Below are 10,664 nucleotides of genomic sequence, written 5' to 3'. Positions count from 1 at the left end.
GATTCGTAGGAAAGGAGGTTATTCGTTTCCTTAATAAATACCCCCTTTAATTACTCTAACGCGATATAGCTATCCGACTAGCCGTTATTTAAGGTAATAAAGTATTAATCGGCGATCTTCTTAAATTAATCTATAAACTAAGTCGTTTAGAGCTCCTTTCCTTTAAAGATAATACCCGGTTAAAGAGTATAGCCCGTAGCGTTAATATACTCGATAAACGAGGCCTAAGTCCTAAGCTAAGAGCTCTTAACGATCGCTTTTTTAGTATTTAAGCTCCCGAGAACTAGGCTATCGAACTTTAATACCTTAATTAATATAGAAACGGAAGGATAAGGCTAGATAAGGCTCCTTACCTTAGCTAAATATAATACCCCCCTTATCGACGTTAAAGGTAAGATAAGGCTTTATCTAGCCGTATTTAGCCTCCCGGATATCGAAATATTAATTTATAGCCTTTTAATTAAAGTAATTAAAACGCGAAGCTTTAGTTTTACGCCCGGATTTTAGCGTAATTAAAGGGTTACGCTTTAGGAAGTTATAGAGCTAATTCTTATTAAGAAGCCGTAAATCGCCGCTCGCGTTTAAAATATCCTAGGTAATTCCGCGAATAGTACGGTAATTAGGAGCTAGCCCTAGCGTTTCTTAACGTAAAACCTACGAAGCGAGCTATTTCTCTTACTTATTCGTTAAGCGCTATAGAAATTAAAGCTCTAATAACGCTAGCTTACCCTAAAGCCGAACCGCTAGCGTAATTCGCGAAACGCCGTATATAATAACTAAACGGCGTATCGAAACGCCTTCCTAAGTAATAAATCGAATAGTAAACGCCATAAAATCCTCGTTAACGAATTTCATAATAAAAGAAGCTTATTTAGTCGAGATCTAATTAATATTTACTCGTATTAATTAGGTAGTAGTTTATAGCTATATAATTCCATTTACCGCCGTTTTTAGCTAATAATAACCCCGGTAATACGTATCCGATTTAATCTGAAAAAACGCTAGATTAATAATAAAGCTCTACACGAACTATATTTATAGTATTTCCTAAATAGCTTTAAAACTAATGGGAAGCGGTATAATCTAAAATAACCTATTTTAACGTTTTTTAGTATATTAAGGGGTAGCCCGCGGGGGGGTGGCCCGTGGTTATGTAATAGATGGTACTTGGCATAAATTGTTCTTCCTAGTTAGTGATGAATTCGACGAGGTTGACCGTCGACGTGACCAGCTCCGGGCAGGTTAAGAAATGACCTCACGGCAGAGGAATCCGTATGGGAGAGCCGATCCCCCCCTGACTTGGGGGCATCCGTACTGGACTAGGTCAATCGATTATTCCCTGTGGTTGGTGACGTGGGAGCTGCTCTTGCAACAGGGCGACCCGGCTTGGCTAGCAGGATCTATGGTGGTGCATCGTCTCTTCACCTTCGGGGTGCCGAGGGTTCGGTTCGGGGCATAGAGGCTGTCGTGGGTCGGTCGACAGCCGAAACCAATACGGCGGTGGTCGTGATTGATCTCGTTGACGGATTGAGGAAGAGGAGGTAAATAGAGGGAGAAGAGGGAGGAGACAGAAGACAGAGAAGGTTGAGAGGAGGGATTCAAATATTCAAGTGAATGGCAGCGGTACCTAACAGACAGCGGATTTACGGATTGCTTTGTGAAGTAGGTCGGGACTGATGCGAGTGCCATATAAGAATTACCCGAGTCGTGTTGTTTTAGTAGGCGCCTGTCGCATCAGCTATCGATGAATTGCAGCAGGTCGCATTTCGAAAACCGCCTAATCGCCATGGCAGCACCGAAGAAATCAGAAGGGAGCAATAAGAATTGGAAGATGTATACGTGTAATATGCTCAAGATTAAGGGATAAGTCGGCGTCCGGACGTTAAAAAGGAGGGTCGCATGCCCCCACACCGGATTGAACGATGGACCTCATCATGTCGCAGATGCGATACGAGTGATGCGCTCTACCACTGAGCTATAGGGGCGGCTGATGGGTGACGTGCTTTTATGGTCGCCTATATCACAGCTACCCCAAGGCGCCAAGCCCAGACGTGAGCCCAGCCCAGTTTAGACGGTGTCACTCCCGCTCAGCCGGCATGTTTTCAGTTCTGTTCTGTTTCGCATAATACCGGAACGAAAGGAGCCAGAGGCGAGGAATCCAGCGTCTTCTCGCCCTACAATACATGCAATACTCTGGACAATATACAAGGATGAGGCGATGCTTGGGGTTTCTTGTAGTCTGAAGGATCGCGGTGTTACCCTAATCGGGGATGACAGTGCTTCGTACGACGTGCAGCTTTAACAGTTGTCTATTATTACTCTCTGCATGCAGCAGAGAGTTGTCTCTAATCTTGCAGTCGAGAAACCCCCTGCTACGTTTCGATAGCCTCCTCCTCTCTTCTTCCTAGAGCCGAGTGTAGTCTCTACATACTACTAAGAGCCAACTGAAAACACCAGTAATAATCTCTACCAACCAACTAGCCAGCGACCAATCCTCCCAACTACCCAACGTCACCATCCCAATGCCAAAGTCCATCCAACGCCCCCTGCAACGCTAAGGGTTAGCCGCCAGCTAGAAAGCGCAAGGCGAGCACGGGATGAGCAGGAGTTGAACCTACCGCTATTTTTGATTACGAGAGTCGGTAACAAGCACCTCGGGGCCTCCTGCGTCCAACTCCGGGGTGTCTGAGTCATCCTTCGTCTTTTCGGGATGTGCGTCTCCGTCACGTCTAGAGGAACCGCCAAGCTCGGACTCGATGTCGCTTGTCGGGGTTTCGACACCGCCGTTGCTTGACTGCAATGCCTCTCCGGCTTCCCTAGGATGGCTAGTCTTGCTTGTGGGGGTAGCACGGGTCCGTTTCTGACGGGTTGAGGGGGGAGCAATCTGCGGGGATGGATCTGTACCGGCGGCTCTCTGCGGCGGCTCATCACCGAGCAGGTCGCTGAGATCTTCAAGTGTTGGGCTTTTAGAGTGTATAGAGCTCAGAATTGGTGGCAGTGGCCAGGACTCGATTGAAGGCGAAGGGCTCGGGGCAGCCGATCGGCGGCTCCGACTCTGGTCCCGGTGCCCCTGCTCTGCAGCTTCTGACGACATCCTGCTCCAGAATTAAACGCAGTCAGTAGGCGGCGGCGGCAGGGATGGCAAAATCGGGACACCAAGAAAGCCCCTGGTTGCGGCGGAGTGTTTAAGAGAAATAGGAATCCAGAGAACGGTAAGAGGCGGGCGGGAGGGACAAACAGGAGAGACCTGGTTATTATATATAAAGGGGGGCAGGGCCTGGCCAGGACAACGGTTGCAAGAAAAGAACAAATCGGTCCCTAAGGTAAAGGGGAAGGTTAAAGTTGTGATTTTAACATCAGAAGCGCGGTGATCGGGATTGTGGCAAGTACACACTACCTACCTGACACCCTGACAAATAACAGCACAAGTAATATTACCGACCTATACGCCAGATGGATCAAGTGACGATGGTAAACATGGTGAATATACGAAGCCGGTGTTGCTACCAGGTATTACAAGCAAACACGTGTAGATACCAGAGAACATTACAAGTATCGAACCAGGTACTTCCTAAGGGGTTTATTATATGTACATATACCTGTGTATATACCTGTGTATATACCTGTGTATATACCTATGTATATCTATATCTCGATTCTAGGGAAAGTCGAGATCGAGAGATATATATTAATATTACAACCTTGGGGTACTCGGTAGCTAATACCTAGTATCCGTCACTGTATCTGTTACTGCTGCCTTTACAATCCAGTGTATTCCCGGTGTGTGCTGACCGAGAAGAGGACCCCTCTGTCGGCAGGCAGCACAGAAGCAAGCATATACACCAGGTGGTCATGTTGACATTGTCTCGACACGGGCAGGTTATATACTGTCAAACGTCCACCTCGAATGCCTCCCACCCAGGCGCGGTACTTGGGTCTACCTCTTATCGTCTGAGGTACATGGCTATATATACATGGCACTGGGGACAACTGATACTATCGACGGTTGTCGAAAAAAAAAAACTCGACCGTCGACTCCGGTCGAGCCTTCCCTGTTGTTGCCTTGTGTTGGCCACTGATCTTGATACACGTTTTTCGCCATCTCGTTGTGGAATTTGTCCGCTGGTTAAAAAATTCCCATCTTCTTTTTACTTCCCTTCACCTCCCATCTTCCTTTCACCTCCTGTCTTCTTTCGACCTCCCGTCTTCTTTCGATCTCCCCACCTGTTGTTCCCTATCACTGCAACCTCTGTCTCTGGGAATACCAATCTTGCGACGACAGCGATACGGGCATCTTGTCTACTATCACACCATTTCCCTACCTTCTCTAATACGTTCTCCGGAAACCGACGATAGATTCAAGCCACACTCGGACCCAGCCAGTCTACCATCACTCATCTCATCTCATGTTTTATCCCCAGGCAGCTGTGGTCTCCATTTCCACACCCTAACATCCAAACTCCAACACCACCCATCTCTCTTCCTATTTTGCCTTCCAATCAGTTTCTCTGCCAACCTATCTCGATCTGCCTGACTACGTCAGGGTATTACACCCCCTAACCAGCTATTCAGCAGTCCGTGGGCTTCGCGTGGGTTGGACGATGTCGTCTATAAATCCGAGCGAGGTAGGCTCTCAAAGCATCGAATGGCAGAAACGGTACCTACAGAATGAGCTCCAGAAGCTTGGCGGTCTTGCCCTTGGTGCTTATTACAAACTCCCAGGTCTGAGATGCTTTCTCTATCCCCACCAGCTGATTGCAGTCTCTTTCATGGTGGAACGTGAAAAGCTGCTCGGCCCAAAGGGCGGCATCAATGGAGATACCATGGGGCTAGGAAAGACCGTTGAAGTATTCGGTTGCCTCATGTCCAACAAGCCCAGTACTGCTGACGTCCGCAGAGGCTACAGGACTACCCTCTGGGTAACCCCTCGGTCTGCTCATAAGCAATTGATGGATACGATAGAAAAGGCCTGCGACAAGGAAGAGTTTGCAAAGCTCAAGTTCCATAACTACGGCGAGAAGGGGACCAAGAGAATGCATCCTAATGCAGCTGTATCATACCTCGAGCAACACGATATAATGTATGCTTGACGACTGTAAAAGTCCCACACACTACTGTATACTAACATAGAATAGAATTGCCTCATACGAGGACATACGCGAGGATATCCAGGGAGTGGTTGCGAAGAGGCTCTGGAAGAGCCAGCGCTCTGTCGCCACCCTTTCCGAAGAAGGTTACCAGAGCCTTGGCGTCTTGTTTAAGATGGGGTTCTTCAGAGTTGTCCTAGATGAGGGACACCTGATAAGAAACCACGAGACTCATAGTAAGGTGTAAAGGAAGACGACGGTCAGAAAGGTTGCTAACAAACCTCCCACATAGTCTTTGCTGCTGCGTGGTGCTTGGACGCTAAACACCGTTGGGTGGTTACTGGGACCCCCTTTGTGAATTCCATCATGGGTATTACGTTGAAGCCTTCTCCCAATATCGACAAAATGCTAACACGCATATGAGAATCCTACGCTTACATGAGCTTCCTCCGGGTCATATCCGTGGAGGATTATAAGGAGTTCAAAATACAATTTACAGAGGAAGAGGATGTAGGTATTTGTGAACCTCACTGTTGACACCGCTAACAGATAATACAGGAGGATTTTGGCCTCCTTCACGGGCACCTTGATAGCCTGATGGTGCGACGGTTCGTAACCCTATGAAAAGTCAAGTCCCAGAGAAAGAATAAAGCTGAAGAAATGGTCTAGAGTTGAGGACGACCGGTGTCTTGGGAAGAAGTTGCTAGATTTGCCTCCAACCCACAGAGAGAAGGTTGAGGTCAGGCTAGATGAACACGAGGAAAGGATTTACAGGTAAGAGACCCCAACAGCCCATCCCCACTCGTCTCTCTCGTTTAGGATATGAAGCAATGCCTAACTCATGTGGAATCAGCACGTTACGTCGCCTTTTTCAAGATATTAACAAGAAAGGTGCCGAGGATACCGCAGACTCCCGAAAGGCGAAACACGACAGATTTTTCGCCATCATCATGCGTCTCCGACAGGCCTTGTCACACCCTTATCTGCTTGAACACATGATGGAGTACGAGGACGAGCGTCAGACGTTATTCCAATTACTTGATGAAATTCCGTACCAGTCGGGGCAGAATCCGTTCTATGACATGATTGACCGCTGGTGCGGGGGCGCCAAAGCAGCAGAACGGAAAAGTCACGAGCTATGTGGCTACTGCGACTGCACTCCAAATAAGCCCGTTCGGATCCCTTCGGTAAGTTCCCAGATATAGAGATCAAGTTTATCGTACTGACAGCAACAGTGTCCTCACGTGTATTGTGTCATGTGTCTGTCCAAGCACGAGCAGACCCAGTTGGACCAGGGCATACGGCCACCTCGTTGCCTCATATGCCAGCAGACTTTCAAGTCGGCCGCTTCGCTATGTATTACAAAGCCTAGAATCTCAAGACATGGCAGGGATGACCAAAAACTGGAGCTCAAAGTCGCTGCTACTTCCAGGAGCCTTTCCTATCATGATCGAGAGACGTTCGACGAGATGGTGCTCAGCGCCAAGATGAGAGCAGTGAAGGCGACCGTAGTGCGCTGGCAGAGGGAGGCTCCAAGGGATAAGATTGTCATCTTTACCCAGTTTACTCTTGTCGGCAGCATAATCGGACGCATCTTACGAGAGCTTCGTATCCGGTTTGTCTATCACTTTGGCGAGATCAGCCAAGAGAAGCGAGACGCTGCGCTACGTTGTTTTGAGAAGAAGAGAGACGTTAAGGTTCTGGTTAGTATCGCACTGACGCAAAGGACCCAAGAGCAGGCTAACTTACAGCAACTGGGCAGATTGTCTCGATCATGAGCGGCGGTATCGCGCTAAATCTAACGATGGCAAACCGAGTCATCATTGTCGAACCCTGGTGGAACCGTTGTGTTGAAGACCAGGCCTTTGGTCGTGTCTACCGGATCGGTCAGACGAAGGAGACGTATCTGGTCCGGATCATGGCTAAGGATACGATCGACGAGAAGGTTTACCAAGCCCAGGTGACGAAACACAAGGCCATCTCCCAGATCTTGAGCGAAGAGCTGGCCGCGGAGGACAAGACGAGTCTCAGTCGCGCAGAAATGATCCGGATCATCGACAACCTCACCGCCGCAGATGAGGAATCGGACGACTTGACCCCTTGAGTCGCCGGGGGGCGGGTGAAGATTGCCGCATTCCGGGCGGGGATCTCACATCGCAGTAAATGAACGTTGCATGACACCAGGTTCGAGTTGAGCTGCGGAGGTATTCCAGAGGCCTTGACAGTCTCACCCAAGCCCGTCCTGTGTTCTGCAACTCTTCTTGCGTTGTCGGACTTCATCACACGGATGGATGTGTACACATAGTTGTCTAAGGACTCTGCGTTTTTGATTTTTCAGGCGTTCGGTTGGCAGTTCCGTTCTCGTATCTCACATGCGGAATCATGAGGACGATATTAATTCGCGTCACGTCAAGAGGGCGTCTAGTTTAGGATGCTAGATCTTATTGACGAGTAGGACGAACTAAATACATGATCCGTTTTCTCTCATGCCCCTCGGCTAGCAAGACCTCTATACTGATTGATGGTGGTGGTGGTGGTGGTGGTGGTGGTGGTGGTGATGCTACAATTGTGACCTTGTCTTTTTTTCCGTTTTCGATGGGTCTCGCGTGGAGAGGAGAAGGAAACCCATCAATATGGCGAGAGCATATTCAATTCGAGCACTGGGGCTAAATTGTTAGCAACATTGAGATTATTACCCGAATCTGCATAGAAATCGCGCACGATTAGGAGGTAAGAGAATCCTCATTCCCTCGCATCTCCGTCTCTCGAAGCTTCTTCCACGTGGGCCGCGACCGATTCTTTCTTCGCCGCCGCCGCCGCCATCGCTTGTGTGGTGACGCAGACGTAGGTCTTGAACTTCCGCGCCGGGACCTCGGCCTCGAACATCTCGTGGATCTCCTCGAGCGTGCGGTCGCGGGTTTCCGGGATGAAGTACCAGGTGAAGACGAACAGGATCGCGTTGGCCCCAAACCAGATGTAGCTGTCGGAGGCAACTTGGTATTAATAGCTAGAGCTTCCAAGCCAGGGGTAGGAAAAAGGAGGGTGGAAGTGGGTAAGAACAAAACAAGGGGATGATTGTTCGGCTGACCCGTATTTGGCGCTCCATCCCAGGCTCGCCGGGTTGATGAAGTAGGGCGCCGTGAACACGCCCAGCCAGTTTCCGAGGAAATTCAGCGCCGTGCCGAGACCGACGGTGTGGCTTCGGAGATGGTTGTTGGGGTATTCGCCGCCCATCAGCCAGGCGTAGGGAGCTAGAGAACGTCAGGAAAGAGCCAGTCTATCAAGGGAGGTGAATCTGTGTCTTGCCGTAGGCGACGTAGAAGAAGGTGAAGACGGAGATGAAGGCGACTATGGCCTTGGCGGCCGGGGTGGTTCCTGCGGCCGTGGTCCACGCCACGGCGAAGGCGAGCTGGCAGAGACCGCAAGCAGCGACGCCGATCAGGACGATGGGACGACGGCCGATGAAACGGACGATGAAGAGACTGGTCAGGACCCCGATGAGGCCCATGCACGTCACCATTACAGAGTACGCAAACGCCTCCGTGACACCGGCGACAGTTAGGAAATACGTCGTGTAGATGTTCAGCCAGGAAGAGCCTAGGGAGAACCGTTAGCCTTCTATTAGAGAAGCTGAATCTGCGAATATCGTCGCACCATTAGCGCAGTGGAAGCAGATGATGGCGATAGAGAGCAGCGTCCGGCGACGCTCAGTGCCCTTCCACATCTCGATCCACAGCTGCTTCCCGGCGTGCTGGCTGATCTGCTCTGCCGTGGACGCCCGGATCTCGTTGAACTCGGCCTGGAACTCGCCCTCGTCGATGCTGCTGTTGCGGAGCGCGCGGAGGGAGGCCTCGGCGCGCTTCTCGTCGCCGTGTATCATCAGCCAGCGCGGGCTCTCCGGGAAGAAGAAGAGCGCGACCGACTGGACGGTGGGCGCGGCGAAAAATACGGCGAGCGGGATGCGGTACGCCTCCTTCCCCACGACCTCGCTGGTGCCGTAGTCGACGGCCGCCCCGACGATGGAGCCCACCGAGAGCTGCGTCTGGTAGATGGCAAACACGACGCCGCGCAGATGGGCCGGCGCGGCTTCGCTGATGTAGACCTGCGCGAAGGTGAGGAACCAGCCGACCGAGATGCCTAGTTTCGCCACGTCAATGAGTAATGGCCCGCCTGCCGCTGAGATGAGAGCTTGTGTCGACCGCAGTGTGACTCACCGAGGAGGAATCGCGCAAAGTACAGCGCTCCGAAATTTGTCGCTCCGATCATGATCGCCGTCGACACGTAGTTCAGGGCGCAGGCCGCCCAGAGGCCGTGCCTGCGGCCGAATCTCGCGCTGAACGGCCCGACGAGAAGCGATCCGATGAACGTGCCGATGGTCATGAGAGAGGAGATGAGCTGCTGAACGGTGGGATTGATGGCCCATCTGGCATTGGCCTCGTCGTAGTACCCGAAGACCTGCAGGAACCCAGGCATGGCCATGAAGCCGCCCACGAGGGCGTAGTCGAGGCCGTACTGGAAGCTGGAGACGGTGATGATGCAGCAGATGGCAAGGCACTTCCTGTGGCTGAGGATATCGAGCCGCAGAGGATTCGCCGAGACGACGGCGCCGCCAGCCATCTTGCCGACCTGAGGGCGCTGCTGCTGCTTCCGTGCCCTTGTGGCCTTTCTTTGAGATCCCGCTGCTTCTGATTACGGGCGCGTGACCTCCGACGATGCTCAATGGCGGATTTATATCACCTAGACGTCTGGGAAAGAGAAGACACAGTCGACCATATAACTTCGGGTCGAGGCGACCCGCCCGTATCTGCAACTGCACTGCCGAAGCAACCCCACAGACGGCAGACATGCTTTGTAGAGGCGGGGAGAACGACAGGGTGGGAGTAATTCCGGCTCCCATCTTTGCTCGCCTCCTCGTTAGCCAATGCCGGCCTGGCATCTACTGGCAGAGCTTCGGATTTCGCACTGGTATTCTCCATCACAACTCCAACGACGATTGCTGTACGAATCCAACGTTCCCTAGCTGCTCCAGGAAAGCTATAGTGAGGGACTCGCCAAAGATATCGGCGAGGTCGACATGGACGTCCGGCAGCGTTACATCGCAGAGGCAACGGCCCCTCCGGGAGTATCTGTACCTCAGTAAAGTCGTATCAACGGGGACTTCTATTGGTGAGGAGGACAGACGAACATACTACGTAGTATCAAGCTCTCCTATGATTTGCTTAGCTAGGAGTAACGATCCCGTGGGGTTCGCTAGGGAGAGGGAGGGGGCCAGCCTGAAGGCATCGCCATACCGAGGACCCCTGACTTCCTCGACTAACTAGCACCGAGCAATATTACCAAGTAAGGCTACAGTCGAATTTAAGCACCTATAGCTGTTAGGCTCTTGGAGACTGGAGATATGCCGAAGCCGTCTTCCCCGCATTTGCTACCCCGGACTGAAGCTAATGCGTTATCTATCCGCCGAGTATAGCCTCTTGTTGTTGTATGAGTGATGACCGCTCTCGGGCGCATCTCGCGTATTAAATCGGCAATGCGCACCGCTGGTAAATATTAACCTCGCAATCTCCCAGTAGCTTA

At 51.2% G+C, this 10,664-nt stretch overlaps 2 protein-coding genes and 1 non-coding gene across 3 annotated transcripts; 1 reads left to right on the top strand and 2 right to left on the bottom strand.

Annotated features, from left to right (window-relative positions):
* Positions 1–1,900: 1,900 nt before the first annotated feature.
* Positions 1,901–1,985, bottom strand: GGS23DRAFT_t63. The gene has a single exon. It is a non-coding gene; the product is annotated as a tRNA-Thr (tRNA).
* Positions 1,986–4,601: 2,616 nt separating this feature from the next.
* Positions 4,602–7,438, top strand: GGS23DRAFT_611138 (P-loop containing nucleoside triphosphate hydrolase protein; the record flags this gene model as incomplete). Its single annotated transcript, XM_051520381.1, has 9 exons — positions 4,602–5,080; positions 5,136–5,323; positions 5,380–5,457; positions 5,512–5,597; positions 5,646–5,695; positions 5,757–5,861; positions 5,941–6,274; positions 6,323–6,790; positions 6,850–7,438. The coding sequence occupies 9 exons, from the start codon at positions 4,602–4,604 to the stop codon at positions 7,189–7,191; spliced, it is 2,130 nt and encodes a 709-aa protein (XP_051370677.1). The 3' UTR covers positions 7,192–7,438.
* A 168-nt stretch (positions 7,439–7,606) lies between these two features.
* On the bottom strand, positions 7,607–10,069 carry GGS23DRAFT_573982 (MFS transporter). The gene is made up of 7 exons (XM_051516710.1): positions 10,051–10,069; positions 9,302–9,984; positions 8,742–9,224; positions 8,394–8,684; positions 8,176–8,338; positions 7,809–8,067; positions 7,607–7,747 (listed from the first exon to the last, which is right to left on the bottom strand). The coding sequence occupies exons 2-6, from the start codon at positions 9,702–9,704 to the stop codon at positions 7,830–7,832; spliced, it is 1,578 nt and encodes a 525-aa protein (XP_051370676.1). The 5' UTR covers positions 9,705–9,984; positions 10,051–10,069; the 3' UTR covers positions 7,607–7,747; positions 7,809–7,829.
* Positions 10,070–10,664: the final 595 nt, after the last annotated feature.

The sequence above is a fragment of the Durotheca rogersii genome, assembly GCF_024521655.1.
Source record: "Durotheca rogersii strain YMJ 92031201 chromosome Unknown GGS23scaffold_15, whole genome shotgun sequence".
NCBI classification, from domain to species: domain Eukaryota; kingdom Fungi; phylum Ascomycota; class Sordariomycetes; order Xylariales; family Xylariaceae; genus Durotheca; species Durotheca rogersii.
Note: the sequence above shows the minus strand (reverse complement) of the source record. Positions and strands in the feature narration are given on the sequence as shown.